The sequence below is a fragment of the Gymnoscopelus microlampas genome, assembly GCF_963454915.1.
Source record: "Gymnoscopelus microlampas genome assembly, chromosome: 11".
Lineage (NCBI taxonomy): Eukaryota > Metazoa > Chordata > Actinopteri > Myctophiformes > Myctophidae > Gymnoscopelus > Gymnoscopelus microlampas.
Window position 1 is genome coordinate 47,169,026 of NC_139948.1, and position 22,315 is coordinate 47,191,340.

At 42.7% G+C, this 22,315-nt stretch overlaps 1 protein-coding gene across 2 annotated transcripts in view; it reads right to left on the reverse strand.

Moving 5' to 3' along the window:
- baiap2l1b (BAR/IMD domain containing adaptor protein 2 like 1b) overlaps positions 1 to 12,177 on the reverse strand; it is a 91,281-nt gene extending 79,104 nt beyond the window's left edge. For both annotated transcript variants that reach the window (XM_084072453.1, XM_084072452.1), the window contains exons 1-2: positions 11,895 to 12,177; positions 149 to 224 (exon numbers count right to left, since the gene is read on the reverse strand). Coding sequence is in view for 1 of the 2 variants with exons in the window: in XM_084072452.1 (XP_083928578.1) it covers positions 149 to 224; positions 11,895 to 11,954 (136 nt within the window). In the remaining variant the exon portion in view is untranslated. The remainder of the gene's footprint in view (positions 1 to 148; positions 225 to 11,894) is intronic.
- Between the last annotated feature and the right edge of the window lie 10,138 nt (positions 12,178 to 22,315).

Genomic DNA, 22,315 nt, shown 5'->3' on the forward strand with positions numbered 1-22,315 from the left:
GGGGGTTTGCGGGCCAAATACATATCATGTTGGGGGTCCTTGGCACAAACAAAGTTTGATTTAGCCTGTGTAGAGCAATATAAATGTGTATACATCAAAGTTGATGTATTCATTGTGTAACTATGAAGGACGTTGTTAGAATTCTCACCAGCCACTGCTTTCTCGTAGCTCTTTCCCAGGTTGACCAGATTCCTGAGTCCAGGGTTGAACTGTTCCATCACATTCTGTGGGAGAAGAGAGAAACGTCAATATTTTCATATCACATGATACACCCTGCATCAAGCTATAGATACGTTATATCGTTAGCCTCATAGCATAATTGCCTACGTCACTTTTTGGTCAAATTGAAAATCTTGCCTAGCTCTTACTCTCCTAACAGGCTAACACTGGTGCATCATTGTGCCTTGCTTGTTACATCCCAAAATGACTTAGGCAGAAAGTCATTTTATTAATTTTTAATTTTATCATTCTGATAGGCTGAGGACATTGGCAATAAGGCAGGATGAATCAGCAGTGTCAGTAGAGTAAAGTTAGGCAGATATAAATAAAGGCAGATAAACAAGACTCAGGAAAAAATGAGTCATCTAGGTCATTGGTTCTCAAAGTGGGGTCCGGGGACCCCCAGGGGTACTTGAGGGGGTTCCTAACCCTATCCCCAGCTAAATGATGGACAGGAACCAAATGGGTCTGTAACTCTGAGAGTGTAAAAATACACACAACGTTAAGACAGGTCAGACCTGCTGGACATCATCCTCCTGATGTGTCCCGGAAGGACAGAGGTCTAAGGTCATGGGGGATACGGTGCTAGTGAATTAAGACCCATTAAGACCTGAGGCGATTCTTTAAAAAAAAATCTAAATCCTAACAGTTTTTTGAAAAAAAATATAAAAAATATTTTTTTCATGATTTTTCAAAAATAGCCAAAGACATCTAAGGTGACACAGATGCATTCCAGGTCTCAATGGGTTAACTGTTTATAAAACGACTCCCGGCGCGTGCCGATGGCTCACCCGGTGAGAGAGGATATACACGATGAATAGTATATCTAATCCAGTGGTTCTTAAAGTGGAACCATCAAGGAACCCAGAGAGTTCAAGTCCTAGACCGTTAAAAAAAGGTCTGTAACACAGAGTGGGGGCGGCAGTGGCTCAGGGGTAGAGTGGCCGTATGGAAGGCGTGAGGTTTCCGGTTCGATCCCGGGCTCCCCCAGGGGTGGTCGAATTTTTCGACAACACCCCTGGGGGAGCCCGGGATCGAACCGGAAAGTGTCCTTGAGGAAGTTGCTGAACCCCTAATTGCTCCCGATGAGCAGGTTGGTGCCTTGCATGGTTTCCTCCGCCATTGGTGTGTGAATGTGTGTGTGAATGGGTGAATGTAATGCACAATCTATGTAAAGCGCTTTGGATAAAAGCGCTATAAAAAAATGCACCGTTTACCATTTTACCATTTAGAGTGTACAAAAAAGAAACCAAAGGACCCTGACTGGTCAATTTGGTTCCATTTGTATAGGACACAACATTTCTGCGGTGGCTCAGGAGGTAGAGCGGGCCACGCTTTGAGAAACTGAAGGTTCTCGGTTAGATCCCCAGATCCCTCCGGGTTAGTGTCGAAGTGTCCTATGAGCAAGAGACACTTGCATGGGTTCCTGTCCGTGGGTCGGTGTGTGTGAATGTGTGAATGCAAAGCACATTGAAAAGTGCTTTGGACAAAAGGCACAATATAAAACGCCCCATTTACCCATTTCTTATCCAGATACAGCACAAATGCCCCAAAAATAATCGTACAAAAACGACTTAAAACCGTTGGCAGTACGCGCCCCAGCTGCTGTATGTGCAGACTTGCTCAAATATGTTGCTCAGGTAAAATTTGAGGAAATGGACAAAAAAAAACTCTGTCCCACTCCCTGCCTGCCCGTGCCAACATTCACTGAACACCACGAGCAATTTCACACCGATATGATTGGCCAATCCATTGAGGAGGAAAAGTGAGGCTGACAGATGGAAGGTTTTTGTAATTTTATGCTAGGATGGCTTTGTACAAATGAAAAACAAATGTCTGTCTGTCTGTCTGTCTGTCTGTCTGTCTGTCTGTCTGTCTGTCTGTCTGTCTGGCTGACTGTCTGACTGGCTGTCTGTCTGGCTGTCTGACTGGCTGTCTGTCTCGCTGGCTGTCTGACTAAACAAAATAATGTCTGAGTCCGACTCACTCGCTTCAAGTCGCTTGCTTGCTGGCTGACTAACTGACTGATTCACTGACTGACTGACTGACAGACTGACTGACGTTATGTAGCCATCAGATTAAGGAGAAGGAAAAGTCAACACATGGCGTCACCTCCAAGTCCATTGTGACCACATGGAGCCACAGAATAATCCTTAACCAGGGCGTGGCCATGGGGGGTGTGGCCTGAGAGCAACAGGCAGCTTTCACCTGCATGCCAAATACATCAACACACCTGACCTGACCTGATGTACAGTAGATAGCCTGACCTGATGTACAGTAGATAGACTGCAATAAAAATACAGTATGATGGTATGATGACCGACAGAAAACAGAAAAAACGGAGACAGCGGAGGAATGAATGACAGTAGGGCTGGGCGATACAATACTGTTGTCCAAATACCGCAATCTATATCGTCTCAGTCGGGTGGAAACCTCATACAGTATGTTCACTCCAAAACTGTTACTTTTCAGGATTCAAATAAATAAAAAAATAGCAAAAGTAGCAGATCTACAAGCTCAAAACGAGGCGCGAAGCGACTCGTTTTGAGCTTGTGGATCTGCTACTTTTGATACTTTTGTGTGATGCTGTAGTATGATCAAGTAGAGCGTTAATTTACGGGGAAAAAAACACAAAAAGTTTAAATATGGAGATAAGGGGTTTCTGCCCGACAACAACGATATATAAAATTGCGACGGTTACAGGCCTGGAATTTCATCTTTCTAGGGGCAAGGCCACTTGGCCTTTGACCTTGTAAATGTTTTGAGGGCACAAGGACAATGCAAGGACAGCGAGTCCATCAAATAAAACACAGATATTAAGTCCACTTAAATTATTTAATTTAAGGGTTAAGAAATCTTGACAGTGAAATAGATTTAACTGTCATTCTGTGCTCTGTCTGATGACCTTATGTTCTGTAACTGTTGGCCCAAGTGTGTGTGTGTGTGTGTGTGTGTGTGTGTGTGTGTGTGTGTGTGATTAGTAAATGTGAGTTTACGTTCTGTTAGTCACGTACTTGAGAACCACTGTCCTAGATTTGTTTAAATTACACACTGGTATCGGATCGGTACTCATAAAGTCTGATCTCTAATAATACAATCGCCTTAAAGGGGTGGGGCGGAGTGTGGTATATTATCGTTTCCTCTGCTATGTTGCAGAGAAAACACTGTCATTTCGCACAACTGTGCTCCACAAACACATCCCTCCACAAGCACACACACACACACACACACACACACACACACACACACACACACACACACACACACACACACACACACACACACACACACACACACACACACACACACACACACACACACACACACACACAATGTTCAAGTGTCCAATAAGTCCAAGTAATAGTATGTGAGACATTATGCGGAAGTGATGTTTACACCGGTCTGGGCTATAGGTCTGTGGCGGTGATACGTCACCTATGGGTTTATCAACCCATGCAGCGATCAGCTGTTTCGCCGGGGCATATTTTCGTTTCGAGTTATATGAACGTCTACACGCTCTACTGTCTCCGTCTCCGATGTGCGGGCCAGGCTACTAGAAGTGAATAACATCTAGTACCTAAACCAGGGGTCTTCAACGTTTTCAGGCCAAGGACCCCCTAGCTGAGACAGAGATGAAGCAGGGACCCTATACTGTATAAAAATTGTGTTTCAGATTTAACTTTTTTTTGTTTACTTGGTCTGCTCTTTTTTCCCTCTACACCAAACACCTCTTTGCCAAAAAATAGCCGATCTACAAGCTCACAACGCCGGCTTATAGATCGGCTATTTTTTGGCTAAAGTTCTCCTCAGAAAAGGGATGCTAGGGTTCAAGTGGTAAAAAAAGGTTAAAAAACAAATCACATCGCACAAAGATTTGGCGGACCCCCTGTAGTAACTCTGAAGACCCCCTAGGGGTGCCGGACCCCCTGTAGTAACTCTGAGGACCCCCTAGGGGTCCTGGACCCCCTGTTGAAGACCCCTGACCTAAACAATAGAATATCTAGTAAAGCGAACTCCTTCTTCCACCACTGATCAAGGCCTCAGCTCTCCTATGCTGTCTGAATGGCACTGCCTCTCTGCAGTATTAACGAGCTTCGAGGTAATTAGCTCATAATGACTGATGTGATAACGAGGTGTGTGTGTGTGTGTGTGTGTGTGTGTGTGTGTGTGTGTGTGTGTGTGTGTGTGTGTGTGTGTGTGTGTGTGTGTGTGTGTGTGTGTGTGTGTGTGTGTGTGTGTGTGTGTGTGTGTGTGTGTGTGTGTGTGTGTGTGTGTGTGTGTGTGTGTGTGTGTGTGCGCGCGCCAAAAGGTTCACACCCAAAGTGCACAATCCAGGAAATGATGAAGATGATGATAAGCAAAAGCCCAGCATTCAGAGAGCTTAATAACAGCTCATGTGTCATGAGAGAGGGTGAGAGAACGCATAACTTTAAGTAACAAATATCCTCATGACACCACAGTACGCATAACTTTAGGGTAACTTATATGTATCATGTATTTCCTCCACAGGACATTAAAGCGTACTTCCTCGTCTGGTTTGACGAGCATCGTGTGAACTTCAGACACGTCAAGTGTTTCTGCTGACTTGTAACCAATATTAAAGGCATAGTATGTAACTTTTCCACTGTTTACATAACAAAACAATGAATACATTGTGCATGCACCAGCAGTCATCAGACACTGGAGCAGTGTGGTGGAGTTACCCCGTAGAAACACGTTGCCCTCTCGCTGTATTTTGGTTTGTTTTGGTTGCCCCAGAAACGACCCCGTCTACCAAAACAAACAGTGAAAACACCAAAATACAGCGAGAGGTCAATGTGCTTCTGCAGGTAAACAAACACCACACTACTCCAGTGGCTGATGACTGATTGGTAAAATGTTGTTTTATTGTTTTGCTAGGTAAAACACAGAGACAGGTTCTATATTATGCCTTTAACCCATTCAATCCGGGAACGCATCTGTGTCACTTTAGATTTGATTTTATACTTTGGCTATTCTAAAATAGCAGATCTACAAGATCATAGCACGGCACCGAGTGCCGCGGTACGAGCTTGAAGATCTGCTATTTTTGCACACATTTTGTGCAAATCTTTGAATACATACTGTATATGTAACAACATTTTGAACTCAAATCTTTGCTTCTGGAGGTCCCTGGTACAAAATATTTCACAAATGTTCGCTTTAAAAAACTATACACTATATATTCAAAGATTTGCACAAATTTCCCAAGATTTAAAAAAAAATAGTAGATCTACAAGCTCATAGCGCGGCACGTGGTGCCACGCTATGAGCTTGTAGATCTGATATTTTTTTAATAGCGACAGAAATCTTAAAATGACACAGATGCTTTCCCGGTCTTAACGGATTAAAGGAACAATTCACCCATTTTCAGCTTTATCTTCATATATAACTGGTCCTTACTAACACTCATAATAAGATGGTATAATTTCAGTCTATTCACTCAGTGTGTCTCACTGGTGGGCTGGGAACAGTTTAGAAACAAAACGTCACTGATGACAGTGCCGTCAAACAAGTCTATAAGTCTTCATCTGCTTCATCACCTAAGGGGTCCTTGGCCTCAGAAACATAGAAGACCCCATGCAGTACGCGATTACTAAACACAGCTTTGGCAAAAAGCATTTCACTATAACTGCTGTATGTGTGCTGAAGGAGCTTGCTGTATAATATTACAATACACACACACACACCTCACACACACACACACACACACACACACACACACACACACACACACACACACACACACACACACACACACACACACACACACACACACACACACACACACACACACACACACACACACACACACACACACACACACACACACACACACACACACACACACCTCATACACACACCTACAGTTACAGTAGCCAGCTAAATTATTAAACCCGGCTGAGGGGTTTCATCACTTCAAGGAGCTGTTCAACCACCGAGCAAAGTCCTGAGAGCTATTCAAGAACATAAACGCCAGTGATAAAGGCATGTGGAGCGACTGACACACACACACACACACAGCTGCCTGTTATACAGACAGGCAGACGCACGCACGCACGCACGCACACACGCACGCACGCAACAGTATGAGGAGCACTGGCCTAGACATTTGCAATAATAAAGGCTAGCATTAGGATGTTGATGTGTCCAAGTTCGTGCATCAGTTGATGTTTTATTAACTGAAAACTCTGGGAGTGGGAGTACCAGTGACAACCAGGAACAGACTGGGTGACAACCACGAAGAGTGTGGTGACATCTGGAGAGACAGAGGACGGCCGGAGAGACGGCGACCCCGGGGTGGAGAGGGGTGGCATGCAGCCCAAACCACTTCTTCTGTGAGGAAGAACCAAAAGCTACAGACACTAGCCAACGCGGTCTGGCACTAGCCAGACCACGTTGTCGGTCTGGCTAGTGCCAGGCTAACCCTAACCCCCTAATTAGCACGGTCTCTAACTACCCCCAGGAGACAGTGGGGGCAGTGGCGTGTCACTTGGACACAGGCCGGGATCAGCCTCGGTCGGGTCGCCTGGAGGAGGGTGTCTGTTGCTGCAAGAACCCAAACACCCAGTGACTCCAAGGTAACAACACTGACGATGTGTCCAAGTTTGTGCATCAGTTGAGGTTCTATCAACCCATTGATGTCTTCTAAATCGCAACAGTATTCTGAAAAACGTATGTTTCTATATCAGTGGTGCTCAAACTTTTTCATGTCAAGGACCCCCAAAATGATATGTATTTGGCAACCGACCCCCATCTCAAAATATTTTGTTCCAGGGACCCCCAGAAGCAAAGATTTGAGTTACAAATGTTCGCTTTAAAACAATATATATATTCAAAGATTTGCACACATTTTCACGATTTTTCAAAAAAGTGCCGCGCTACGAGCTTGTATGCTGCACACAGTCCGTCTATTCTTGGTTATCGTCTCTGTTACTTTTCAGGATTCAAATTCAAAACTAATCAAAGTAAGTAGCAGATCGACAAGCTCAAAACGCGTCGCTTCGCACCGCTTTTCGAGCTTGTAGATCTGCTACTTTGGATGCTTTTGTGTGACGCTGTAGTAATGATCAAGTAGGGCTTTCATTTACAATAAAAAAAATAAGTTTAAGTTTAAGTTAAAAATATGGAGATAAGAGATTTCTGTCCGACAGCGAAACTATACAGCAGGGGTGATGCAACTTTGATGATGGAGAGGGCCACTATATTTCCACACTCACTCCAGAGGGCCACATTACATATACTGTCTCTCCGTATTTTAACTGTTTTCGCCATTCTATGTCACACAAAAGTAGCAAAAATAGCTCAAAGCTAAAAACGCGCCACAGAGCGACGCGTCTAGAGCTTGTAGATTTGCTATTTTTGAATTGGAATCCAGATATTTTTTTTTTGCTATTTTTGAATTGGAATCCCGAAAAGGTACATTTTTATTTAATTTCAAATGCATTATAGTTATACTTATGTTAACTTTATGAACTTAAATACAAATACATTGGACATAAAAAAAGACAATAACATTTGAATACTAGTCAGAAGTAATTAAAGCGGGTCATGTTTGCATGTTTGGAATTGTAAGCAGCTGAAATAAATAATATATCAGTATTCTGATATTAACCTGCGGGCCACATTCAGTGAAGGTGGGGGGCCGCCAGTTGCCCATGTATGCTATACAGCAGTGGTTTTCAACCTTTTTTGCGTCAAGGACCCCCAAATTGTCACATATTAGCCCAGGGACCACCATTTGAAAAGATATGCCAGGGACTTAACCATTTGGATTTCTTGGGGGTCCAAATCTACACAGTAGTATCATCATCAGTGTTCATTTAACTCTGAGAGTGTACAAATGGAACCAAATGGACCCGTTAGGGTCCATTTGGTTCCATTTGTACACTCTCAGAGTTACAGACACACAAGGTTCAATTTGGTTCCTAACTATTAATTTGTCTGGGGACCCCCTGGACCCCCCTCAAGGACCACTGGTGGTCCCCGGACCACTGGTTGAGAACCACTGCTATACAGTATTGGTGCATGGCCAGGGGAGAGAGTCTCATTGTCTTGTCTCCAGCCTTGAGCGGTATTTATTCTTCCGATATGTCAGTAAGAAAAAATACTTTAACAGAGATACTGTTGTGTGTTTACAAAAGGTTAAAAAAACAACTTCATTTTAGTCAGTGTGTCTTCACTGTTTGTGTTGGTAGACGGTGGCCTAGACGACAGGGATGTTTTTGTGCTTTGGGGTTTGTTTTGGTCGCCCCAAAAACATCCCCGTCTAACCAAAACAAACACTGTATAATGTTACAGAGAAGAGGACAATGTGTTTCTGCAGGTAAACACACTACTCTGTTAGCTGATGACTGCTGCTAGAGGGACACGTACAGGACAAAGTTCAGTGGTGGAGAAAGTACTCAATTGTTGTAAAAAGTATCAATACAACATTGTAAAAATACTCTGTTACAAGTAAAAGTCTGTTATTCAAAATTCACTTGAGTAAAAGTACAAAGATTTTGGCATCAAAATATACTTAAAAGTAAAAAGTATCCATTATGCAGAATGTCCCATTTTCACAAGTTTTCAAAATGCATAAAAATCTTTTGAAAACAGCAGATCTACAAGCTCACAATGCGTCACGATGCGACGCATTGTGTGCTTGTCGATCGGCTATTTTCAAATGGCCGAAATATATATATATATATATATATATATAGGGCTGAAGTGGTTAATGTGTTTTGTATTAATAATCTACAAAGTAACTAAAGTTTTCAAATAATTGTAGTGGAGTAAAAGTACAATATTTTGCCTCTGAGGTGGAGTAGAAGTAAAAGAACTGAAAATTGGAAATACTCTAGTAAAGTAAAAAATCACACCCAGTGTGAAGTGGGCGGTGTGTGGTCATCACAACATGACTCACTTTGAAAAAAGGATAAATGACTTTTTTTAAAGTCCATACTGCTATTCATAGGGCTGCACATGTGTCATGTGTTTCGCTAGCCAATTACAGTCCTGAATTTGCAAAGTCAGCCAATCACATTACAGTTAGTGGTGATGACACTTGCTGTAATGTGATTGGCTGATATGAAAAAAGTATCGATTTGCATTAACAATGGAAGGGTTAGGGGGTACACACATTTTTTGGTCGGTGTCCAAAACTCACTTATAGGGGGCGGCTTTAAGAGTGCAGTAACTACGAAAACAAAAATCACTGAAAAATGGGTTTAAAAGTGATTCAACTGGTCAGCCAAATGAGATATCGGCATATAAGTGATATTACACTAATTGTACATCTGTTCTTGAGGTAATTGTTTTATCCCCAACATCACAAAGGATAATTTGACCTTTGGGATACCCAAATAAGTCGGTGTGTCCAAAAACGTAGTTACTGCTCTTTGGCTTGGCAGGGCACAGTACTTGAGTAAATTGACTTTACAGTTACTTTACACCACTGACAAAGTTACATAGGCCTACTGTACTATGCCTTTATATTTCTCAAAAAATCAAATCAAATTATGAAAAAAAAAGAATATAAATGGTAAATGGTGCATTTATATAGCACTTTTATCCAAAGCTCTTTACATTGATTGTGCCATTAACCCATTCACACACACATTCATACGCCGATGGCGGAGGAAACCATGCAAGGCACCAACCTGCTCATCGGGAGCAATTAGGGGTTCAGGCAGCGTCTTGCTCAAGGACACTTCGACACTAACGCCCCAGCCCGGGATCAAACTGGGAACCTTGCGTTTTTTCCAGTTCACTCTACCCGGCCACTCTACCCCTGAGCCACTGCCGCCCCTTATATAATATAGAAACAAATCTTCACATTCCTATATTACCGACCGTGTGGTCAGGGAGAGCCGACTCAGCGCCATCCGAGTTACGTACCGATAGGCACAGAATCGTAAATCATGTTTTGCGGTGAGCGTTTGCCCCAACTTTCATCAACCCACAGAAAACACCTACTGGGCCCCGTCGGTAGGTCAGTATCTCACCTAGACCAGGGGCCTTCAACAAGGGGTCCAGGACCCCTAGGGGGTCCTCAGAGTTACTACAAGGGGGCCGCCAAATCTTTGTGTGATAGGATTTTTCTTTTTTACATTAACCACATTGAACCCTAGCATCCCTATTCTGGGGAGAACTTAAGACAAAAATAGCAGATCTACAAGCTCACAACGCCTTGCGCATATTTTTGGCACAGGGTTATAGGTGTCGAGGGGAAATGGAGCAGACCAAGTAAAACAAGTTGAATCTGAAACACAATTGCATACAATATAGAGGGGGTCCCTGCTTCATCTCACTCTCGGCTAGGGGGTCCTTGGCCTGAAAACGTTGAAGACCCCTGACTTAGACCCATAAATAGTCTGATTAAACGTGATAATAATGTGCCATTCAGTGCATTGACAGCATCAGAAGCTGGCTGACATTTGCAACACAATAAGTGTGTTTTCATAAGGGGTTACCGGGCAGATTAGAACACACACCAGACAGACTGCATTCTGACTCAGCAGGTGAAAGGCTGGCTGGGTGGGTGGGGGGGTCTGTCTCCTCTTATTGTTTCAATTCAAACCATTAACTGTCTGCTATGCAGGAATTCACCTCAACTCTGTAAGCTCTGACTGTTGACAAGTTGACAGCTGCTGTAGCCTAGTGTATATGTAGTGTGTGTGTGTGTGTGTGTGTGTGTGTGTCTGTGTCTGTGTCTGTGTCTGTCTGTGTGTGTGTGTGTGTGTGTGTGTGTGTGTGTGTGTGTCTGTCTATTATTAACTTGTTTTACTACTGTTAATGTGTTGAAAACAAACTGACTGTGAAATCTAGCACTGTAGCTTTGTTTACCAACAGAAAACCATGCATACGAGAGAGAGAGAGAGAGAGAGAGAGAGAGAGAGAGAGAGAGAGAGAGAGAGAGAGAGAGAGAGAGAGAGAGAGATGTAAACATGTTTCCTCATTCAATTCAAAGCCCCTTTGAATTGAAGAAATTGAATTAAGAGAGAGACAGACAGACAGACAGACAGACAGACAGACAGACAGACAGACAGACAGAATACAGTTTAGAAATGCAAACTAGACATGTTCTGTTAAAACAGTGGCTCTCAACCTTTTCCACCCCCCAAAATAATCATATTTGACCTGGGGACCCCCCAAAATAATCCTATTTGAACTGGGAACCCCCCAAAATAATCATATTTGAACTGGGGACCCACAAAATAATCATATTTGAACTGGGGACTGACAGCACTTGGAGTTGTATGAGTTGAGGCATTCCATTTAGTTTGATCGGTTCCACAAATGTAATGTTCCACAGTTAAACACAACGCCTGGCAACATTGTGAGCTTGTAGATCAGCTTTTTTCACAATGTTTGCCTCTTTCTTATATTATTTGTCAAATTGGCCAATGTTGGACCATTTTTAATACTATAGTTCGTTGATTACCTAGGTATTAAAAAAGTGTCCTTAAAGTCCTTTAATTGTCACTTTACTGTTATCTGGGACCCCCCCCCCCCCGCCCCCTAAAAAAACATCAACATGTCCCAATGCAAGGCGTTGAGGCGTTGAATAGCATGTATATCTGTTCTTTTTGGTCGGTCAGACACACACACACACACACACACACACACACACACACACACACACACACACACACACACACACACACGCTTACCTTGTAGGTGCTCTCGGTGAGCTTGCTCACCTCGTCAGACTCCCTCGACATGATATTCATGTGTTTATAATTAATATATTCCCTTTAAAGTCCGAAGGAAACTACAAACACCACGAACTACCCGTTATGAACTCATGAAATGTCCCTTTAACTCATGAAATGCTCCTTTAACTCATTAAAATGATCCGTTTCTTCTAACCGACGCGCAAACAATTAAACCGAAGCGACTGAACTGACAGCAAACCGCAAGTAACAGGTGAGTCGGTGTGATAAAAGAAAAAGCTGAGCTGTCAAACTTGTAGCTGCCTCCTCGTTACGTTAGTTACAGGAGGAGGAGGAGGAGGGAGGGAAGGAGGAAGGGAGAGAGGGAGGAGAAGAGGAGGAGGAGAAGAGGGAAGGTGGGCAGTGTGTCTGACCGACGTCACAACAGGTGGACTGGCCACCGACACACACTCACTGACCCAAATGCAGGTTCCAGGCGCCCCCTGCTGGAGGCTAAGCGAGAGCACTGGTGTTAAAGGAGTAGTTCACCTAAAACAAATAATCATATTTTCTTTTTCTATCAATTACACACCTTATGAAGCCTTGAATTCGTGGAGATTTTTTGTCGCATTCCTAAGCCAATAATTTCCTGAGACAAAAAGCAAAAGAATCTCCGTGAATGCAAGGCGTGATCACTGGCACCCTAGTGTGAGAGAAAGGATTTTTTTTCTTCTAAAATAAAACATTTTTAGAAATGTAGTCAATTAAGTTAAGTTCGCTCACATCTGTATGCAAATTACGTCCTGCACACAATTCTACATACATTCAAACTCTGAACTTTGACTGGGGAGGGACTAGGGCAGGGGTCTTCAACAGGGGGTCCGGGACCCCTAGGGGGTCCTCAGAGTTACTACAGGGGGTCCTTCAAATCTTTGTGTGATAGGATTTTTTTTTACATTAACCACTTGAACCCTAGTATCCCTTTTCTGAGGAGAACTTTAGCCAAAAATAGCAGATCTACAAGCTCACAACGCCTCGCAGCGCGAGGCGTTGTGAGCTTGTAGATCTGCTATTTTTGGCAAAGAGGTAGGCTATAGGTGTAGAGGGGAAAAAAGAGCAGCAAAAGTTTATCTGAAACACAATTTTATACAATATAGAGAGGGTCCTTGCTTCATCTCTCTCTCAGCTAGGGGGCCCTTGGCCTGAAAACGTTGAAGACCCCTGGACTAGGGAGTGTGGGAGATAGGTGGGTTATTGCTCTTGAGTCTATTACAATGTCCTGATGTGAACACAAATATTTCAAAAGAAGAAGAGAAAAAAAGTTGTTGTGTATAAAATCAAAATCTGTTGGAAATGTTATATTTGATGTGGTATCATAATTGAATTCAATGTTGATATGGCACTGCCGACTATCAAGAAAATAAAAACATATCCAAAAGGTTGCAGACCCCTCCTGCTGTATTATAGCCTTGATACGTCTTGATAAGTAAATTCAAGTCGTTGAAGCCACAGGTGGAGAACTTGATGGGAAGATTCCATCTATCACCACTAGATGTCACTCAATATCAACTCAATGTAATGAATTAAACGAACGAATCAAAAGTCCTGCATTCAAAATATGTCACCACTCACCAGAGTAAAAATAATGTCATCAAAATATACTTACAGTAGGCTATCAAAGGAAAGGTACTCAGTTTGACTGGCCCATCTCACAATTTATTTATATATATATATTGTTTTGTTTTTTTTTCAAACTTTGTCAAACGTTTTCAAACGTAGGATATCACAAGCTAGTTATAGTGGATCAGCTAATCTCAGAATAAAATAGGGCTTAATTGGTTAATGCATGTTTTGTAATAATAATCTAAATCTGTCACAAGTAGCTGTTGTAAATAACTGTTGAGGAGGTTAGAGTAAAAAACAACAATATTTGCCTCAGGGATAAGTATAAAGTATTGAAAAAGAAAGAAAAGTAAAGTGGTTAATGTATGTATTTCAGCTCAAAATTGCAGTACAGCACTTGAGTTAATGTACTCTCCACCACAGGACATCATGAGGCATTGATTCTCAAACTGTTTCATGTCAAAGACCCCCAAATTGTATTTGTTCGCGGACCCCCATTTGAAAATACATTTTGTGCCAGGGACCACCCATACAAAATGTGTGTTGTGAAACTGTTAACTGTTGTCAATTTTTTATTGTTGAAAATAGCAGATGCTAGTATTTTTCAAATAGCTGTGACCTCTGACATCACGCCCATGTCCCATAACCATATAAGGAGTTCCCAATGCAGCTATACGCCCAGATATGGAGTGTGTTGTTGTCTAACCTCAATGCGTCGTCATGGCATCAGGCACAAACAAATCAGTCAGCTCCATATATGGGCACAAAAGGGAGCATTCCCATATATGGGCATATGCTGATGACATAGAGATCTCCATATATGGGCATAAAAGGGACAAGGACTGAAATACAGAGATCTCCATATTTGGGCATATCAGCATTCCCATACATGGGCATATACTGATGACATCGGGGAGCATAAAAAGGACAAGGATTGACAGATCCAGAGACTAGCTCCATATAAGGGTAGCCTGGTTCCAGACCATAGACCCCGCCCACTTATTAATTCGGTACAAAAAGTACCGTCCAATGAGAGTTGGAGGTGGGGGTGGGTCTAACGACAAGCCAATCAGCGAATATCTGTTCGGTACATTATTTATTCGATTTATTCGGTACAAAAAGTACCGTCCAATGAGAGTTGGAGGTGGGGGTGGGTCTAACGACAAGCCAATCAGCGAATATCTGTTAAAGCAAGCTGTGCGTTGACGTCAGATGTAGGCGGATCCGTGGATCTCTTGTGATTGGTTTAGGGAAATTTCTCCCCCGTGTAATCGCCGACACTGGAGCCAATTTCAGACTGAAGCTCCACTTATGCAGCTTAAGGCTGATAATCAGGCTAATATAAGGGCATGAAAGGGACAAGGACCCTTCGCTTTCAAGAGGAGTTTTAAGAGGAGAGCACGTAAACTGATGACCCTCCTCGTGGCCTCTCATTTCTCCTCAGCGTATACGTCCTTCTTCTGGAAGGAGTTCTTCGGCGAGCAGCACCCCCTCCTCTGCCCCCCGCGCGCTTCCACGGACGTGTGGTGCTCTACCTGCTCAAACCTTTTCATGTCAAGGAGCCCCAAAGTGATATGCATTTGGCCGAGGACCCCCATCTCAAAATATTTTGTTCCAGGGACCCCCCCCCAGAAGCAAAGATTTGAGTTAAGAATGTAAAACAATATTATGTTCAAAGATTTTCACACATTTTCAAGATTTTTCAAAAATAGCAGAACTACAAGCTCATAACGTGGCACGAAGCGACGCGCTATAAGCTTGTAGATCTGCTATTTTTGAATAGCCAAAGTATAAAACAATGGTTAAAGTGGTTAAAGTGGATGCTTTCCCGGTTCTATAGGGTTAACACATTTTGCCCGGGGACCCCCTGGAACGCCCTTAAGGACCCCTGGAAGGTCCCCGGACCCCACTTTGAGAAGCTCAGTCATAAGGAATGCTCCACAGGTCACGGTACTGTAAACAGAGACATATTGGCCCTTCAAACAGCCGCATCCGGAACCAGAGCAAATGTCACGCATACCAATTAGCCTATCGAGAGCAAACATGTCCGTTGAGTGTCTTTCCGAATGTCATTTGCTGTTAACCCATTTAGACCGGGAAATAATCTGTGTAATTTGTTTTATTTCTTTGGCTACCGAGTGCCGCACTATGAACTTGTAGATCTGCTATTTTTGAGGAACAAAAATTGTGAAAATGGGTGCAAATCTCTAAATATATATATCGTTTTTAACTCAAATCTTTGCTCCTGGGGGTCCCTGGAACTAAATATTTTAAGATGGGGGTCCACGGCCTTGACATGAAACAGTTTGAGAACCACTGATATATATATAGCAACCCAGTGAGCCATAGTCGGCTATTAGACCTCCGTCTAAAACGGGGTTATAATTGGTCTAACAGTGAAAGTTTTTTAGACGTCTAGGCTTAGCCTTTAAGTGTCTATATATAGACGTCTATATTATAGACGTCATTTCAACTAGGCTAAGCCTAGACGTCTAAAAAACTTTCACTGTTAGACCAATTATAACCCCGTTTTAGACTAGCCCTTAGACGTATTTTAGACATCTAATAGCCCAAAAAATGCTCAGTGGGAACATACTTTTTGAGAAACCGTTTTAAAAGACATTTGTAGAATCCCCCGGAAGCAAAGATTTTAGTTAAAAAATGTTTGCTTTAAAAAAGAAAATATATATATATTATTCAAAGATTTGCACACATTTTCACGATTTTTCAAAAATAGCAGATCTACAAGCTCATTGCACGGCACTCGGTGCCGCGCTATGAGCTTGTATATCTGCTATTTTTCAATAGCCAAAGAAATGATACACAAAATGACACACAGATGCGTTCCCCGGTTTTAATGGGTTAAAGTATTGGCATCAAAATATACTTAAAGTACCAAAAGTAAAAGTAGAGCCATTACCAGAGAGTGTTATATCCAACAACTGACAGACTGTCGAACAAAAGCTACGCCTGTTGTCTGAGCTTTTAGCGACTTGCGCTACGATGATGCACATAAAGTCATTTAGTTCATGTAAGACTTTCTAAGCTATTAATAGGCCTACATGATATTGACTAAAATGCAGTGGTGTAGAGTAACATGTAAATACTGTACTTAAGTAAAACATTTTGAGGTATTTTTAATTTACTGGATTCTTTCCAACGTTCAATACTTGTACTTCTACTCCACTGCATCTCAGAGACAAATATAGTACTTTTTTTTATTCCACTGCAATCATTTGAAAACTGTGGTTACTACTTTGTAGATTTGAATTATTATTACAGAACATACATGAACCACTATCAGCCCTATTTAAACTTTGTCTATTTGAAAAATAGCCGACCTACAATTTTATTTAAAGAGAACCCTTCAGAAACTGTACTTAGGTACTGTGTACTTGAGTAAAAAAAATACACATTAGGCCTTCAAATAGCCACAGCCGCAACAAGAGCAAATGTCACGCATATCAATTCTGAGAGCAAACATGTCCGCTATTTGCTTCCCAAATGTCATTTGCAGTTAAGGTCTTGGATTTGCGCCCGTGGGATGAGCAGCAACAAGGAGAATGCATATCGTCTCTGTCGGATGGAAACCTTGTATGTCCAAATTCCAAAACCGTTACTTTTCAGGAAATAAGGGGGAGGGGGGGGGAACCCTGGGGGGGGGGGGGGGGATCCCTGTGTCCCAATGGATACAATGTAGTTATTATTTACTCACAAGGTCTTGTTAATATTCATTGGTTCAATATTTATAAACACACACACACACACACACACACACACACACACACACACACACACACACACACACACACACACACACACACACACACACACACACACACACACACACACACACACACACACACACACACACACACACACACACACACACACACACACACACTCACACAACCACTTAAACCCCGTATGGGGGAGTCCCTCAGGGCTGAACACTGCTGTCTTTTCTGTTTTGTGTTATTGTGGGGAAAGCTTTTAGCTGAAAATAGCAGATCGACAAGTGAGCGGATTGCTGGGCCTTAAGTGTTAACCACTTTCACTTGATTTGTTTTCCCCAGACATAGCAAAAAAAAAATGCAATTGTACAATTGCATTATGACCCGCTGTGAGCTTGTAGATCGGCTATTTTTTCTACTTTTGCGTGACACTCTTGTACAATTAATTGAATACTTTATTAGTCAGAAATGCAAACAGCACGAGGTACAGTCAGACATTATAAAAGGATAACACAAAAAGTCCTGGGGACTTGTTTCCATTGTGGTCCTATGTAATTCAATTCATCAACATAGCATAAATAAAACACCAATGTACAATATCATCAACAAATATGAAACTATGTGTACAGATTAGAAAAAGGTAGGGCATCAATTTACGGAAGAAATTAAAAGAAAAAACATAAAAAGTTGAAATATGGAGATACAAGGTTTCTGCCAGAACAATATAAAATGAGATGGCAGCCGCAAGGCACAAACACACGAACGCACGCGTGCACATGCGCGCGCGCGCACACACACACACACACACACTGCTTTCCAGCGCTGCAAGGTGACAAATGCCGCATAATTTATCTCCCAAGAGAAGATGAGAAATATTCAGTTTTCCCTTCTCAATCTTTTTTCATTTTCTCTTCCACACACACACACACACACACACACACACACACACACACACACACACACACACACACACACACACACACACACACACACACACACACACACACACACACACACACACACACACACACACACACACACACACACGGTTGTGCAGGCTAAAGTTGCGTGGAGTCCTAGGGGAGAGCAAGGAATCGATACTAAATAAATGGGATGGAAAGAGCATGGCTTATGACTGACGAAGGAGACGCTTCTAATGAAGTGCAACCCTTCTGCAGTGGCGGAAAGTAGCCTAACTACGTGTTTTGCCTCTAATTTACTCAAGTAGAGGCACATGTTTTACTCCGGTACATTTATTTGAAAACTTGAGTTACTTTGCCTATTTTGGAGGGAACAAAAAAACGATCCCAAAATAGGGACACCAGGTTGAAAGTGGTTAATTTCACTATTATTCAGATTCAGCTTTATTGTCACATTCAAGTTTGCAGAAATAAAAAAGCGTGTGAAATTAGTTTCCGCGCATAGTTCCCATCCATAGAAAAAAGGAGGTGAGCCTGTAGATCTGCTATTAATATCAGTTATCTGTATATCTGTGTGTGTCTGTCTCTCGATACGCCCAAGTATGGAGATGACTGATGTCATAGTACTGCCGGAAAAAAAACACATTTCAAATTACTAGAGGTTCGGCCCTCACACTTACGTCGCACCGCCGATCCGACTGATATGCCCATGTATGGAGATCTCTATCTGTCCGTCCTAAACGATGATGTCTCCACTGATCAAACAACATGAGACAAATTAGCAAACTGATCAGAGGTTGATCCAATTACCTCGTCTGGGGGTCCAGGGTGGACACCCATACACAGACCCCGCCTCCCTTCTACACACCTACATGTATGAACCACTGCTATATAATTAATAGGCTAACTGAACATGTAACTGTGCACTCCCTCCGGACCGAGAGGCTGCCGGTAGGAACTGCAGGCTCCCTGGAACCAATGCTGTACTCTGTTTTTATCCAATACATTGAGGAATGATATCTGTCTGGACGTTTCAACTCTTCTTCAGTCAAGGCCTACAAACCTTTCGCAGGCCTCTGTACATTTACTATACCCCCTTTTGTGCCCATTTATGGAAATCCCTGAGTTCAGTATATCAGGTTTGTCAGTATATGCCCATATATGGGCATGCCCCCTTTTGTGCCTGTATGGAGCTGACAGATTTGTTCGTGCCTGATGCCATGATGACACATTTAGGTTAGACAACACACTCCATTTTTGGGTGTGTAGCTGCATTGGGATCTCCTTATATGGTTATGGCTGAGTCATGTTGACATGACTCAGCCACTGCATGACGTCATGATGCAGTGACATCACACCGTCATCATCACACCTGTTTAGTCTTTCTTTAAAAATGATTTCTCAAATTAAAAAATGTCATTTAACTACTTTTTAACATATCGAATACATCAACCGAGCCCGGATAATTATTTTGTGACAGTATTTGACGGTGGTGCTGGTGAGTGAAATGCTGAGCTGGACGAGCCATCCGAGAGGAGAACCAGAGGGAGGCATTGCTGCCGTTGTCGCGGTAGGACACAAGGTTTACTCCTTTGGAACGGAAAGGAACAGTGATCAAATTGAGGTGCGCGTTTTCAACACAGCGCCTTTGCGGTGGATGAAGTTGCCCGAAGTGACAACCAGAAGTGGAGAATTTCACCCTTGGGTTCCGTCCGGGTGTTGGTCCTACACAGCTGTGCTGATTGGAGATGATGTCATATACATCTGGGGAGGGTACTGGAGAAGAGAGTACTCCAATGTTCTTGATACATTTGATGTCGACACCCACAGGTGGTTCAAACCCAAGATATCTGGGAGTGTCCCAGAGGGGAGGGAAAGCCACTCAGCCTGTGTCTTGGGAAAGGCCATGTATATCTATGGAGGATTCAACAGGCTGACTGGATGCACTAATGAATTCTACAAGTTGGACACCAGCAAAATGGTCTGGTCTTTAATTAACACCGGAGGACCTCCACCACCTGCTTCATGCCAACACTCTGCCACCATCATCGGGACAAAGATGTTTGTATTTGGCGGCTGGGAGAACGTGGCGTTCCACAACAACATGAGAGTGTTTGATACAGAGACCAACTGCTGGCTGAGCACGCCTGCTGCACATATTGGTCATGAAACGGGCTGGGATCATTTAGCCTTTGCCTACAACGGAGATATGTACGTGAATCTGCTTAGTACCTCATACCGGCCCCAGATGTGGAAACTCAATCCAGAGACTTTCTCCTGGAAGAAGGTTGAGCCCAAGGGGAAAGGCCTGTGGTATTGGACCCCCGGTATTTCCTGTTGCGCAGTGGGAGATCGTATCATCCTCATTCAACGACACGTACCACATGGCCTGTACGTCTTAGACATGAGCCCCAGTCTGAAGACGTTATGCAAGCTAGCCGTTATTCAGTACGGTCTGGAACAGTTGGAACTCCCACACAACATACGGTGGGAACTGGCAGCCATGACAAAAGAAACGCGAGCAAGGTTCACGCTCTCAGCGAAACGCTCATCTCCGCCAGGAAGTCTGTGACACTTCAAGTGATTCATCGGTATCACAATGAAGGCTTATTTTTCCCAAAGCAGCCACGCCCAAATATGGAGTGTGTTGTCTAACCTCAATGTGTTGTCATGGCATCATGACGACACATTGTTACCTAGTGCCACTTTAATGTTATGTTATTAAAACATTCGGTGCCAGAGTTTTACTCATTCAGTGCCAATGAAATAAAAAAATAATTGCGAACTGTGCCAGCAATTTTTCAAGTAGTCACAGAATATTTATCTCCAGTACAATCGATCCCCTGATGGGTGCTAATCACTGAGGGTTGCACTGTGTGGTTTCACAAATGTCAACAAGGTAATTGGACCTTGTTGACATTAACTGTCTGCCTTTTGAAAATAACATAATAACATTGAAAAATACATAGTAAAACAAAAGTGCTCAGGAGCCAAGATACAGCCTTTTTCAGTAATAAGTTAAACAAGAAGTGAATGGAGCAGCAAATCTTTAAATGATGATATCTTGGGTTCTGAACGTTTTTTTTCCCAATGTCTGAAGACATTATGCAAGCTAGCCGTTATTCAGTACGGTAAGGAACCAGGAAGTCTGTGACACTTTAAGTGATTCATCACAATGGTATCACAATGAAAGCTTATTTTTCCAAAGTTTTCATATCACCATGACACAGCCATAACCAAGGAGTTCCCAAATATGGAGTGTGTTGCCTAACCTCAATGTGTCGTCATGGCATCATGATGACACATAGTGGCGCATAGCGGCCCGAACTTCTAGTGTTATTACAATGTTAGTGCTTTACCAATTAACTGTGGGCCCACTTGCAATACCCTCGCCGCCCACCAGTGGGCACCGGCCCACAGGTTTGGAATCGCTGCAGAAGTATACGACTGCCTCTGTTTCGTTTTCTGCTCCAGCTGATTCCGTTGCTGTCAGGTAAAAACATCAAATCTCCATATCTCCACAATTTTCAAGTTTAAATAAAAATACAAAAAAACGGCCTAATTCGTTGTACAAGAGTACCGCTACGCTATGCGTTATGCAGACACACATTTCTCTCTCTGTCTCTAGTAGTCTGTGTTGTTAACCGAGCTGGGCAGTACGTAGGCTATCTGTCTGTGTTCTCTGACTTTTGCATGACTCTTAGTCGGATTCATGAGCTCCGGCGCCTAATAATTTTCAAATTAAGCACTGGCTAGTAACAGGTTAACAACAGGACTTAACCACTTTCAGGTTTTTTTGTTTTTAAACAGTGAAAATACTTAATTTACATCAGTGGGGGACATAAAAAGTAAAAAATATGGATATACAAGTTTTCTGCCTGACAGCGACAGTATGATGTAAGATAAGCATGTGATTCACATTGAAGTCAGGGGGGTCACGCTGAAATACCGTTGACCTTCTGAGCACTAAAGGAGAGAATGTTCTGTTTCGTTTCTCTGAATGCTTTTTGTTATCGCTGAATCACGTCTGGCTGCCTCTTCAGGCGGCACACACAGAAAAAAACTGCTCTTCAACTCTGACATCTAGGTTGCCCTTGTTCATGAAGGAAAGTCTGCTTTTCAAAACACCTCGTTTTAACCCTTTCAATCCGGGGACGCATCT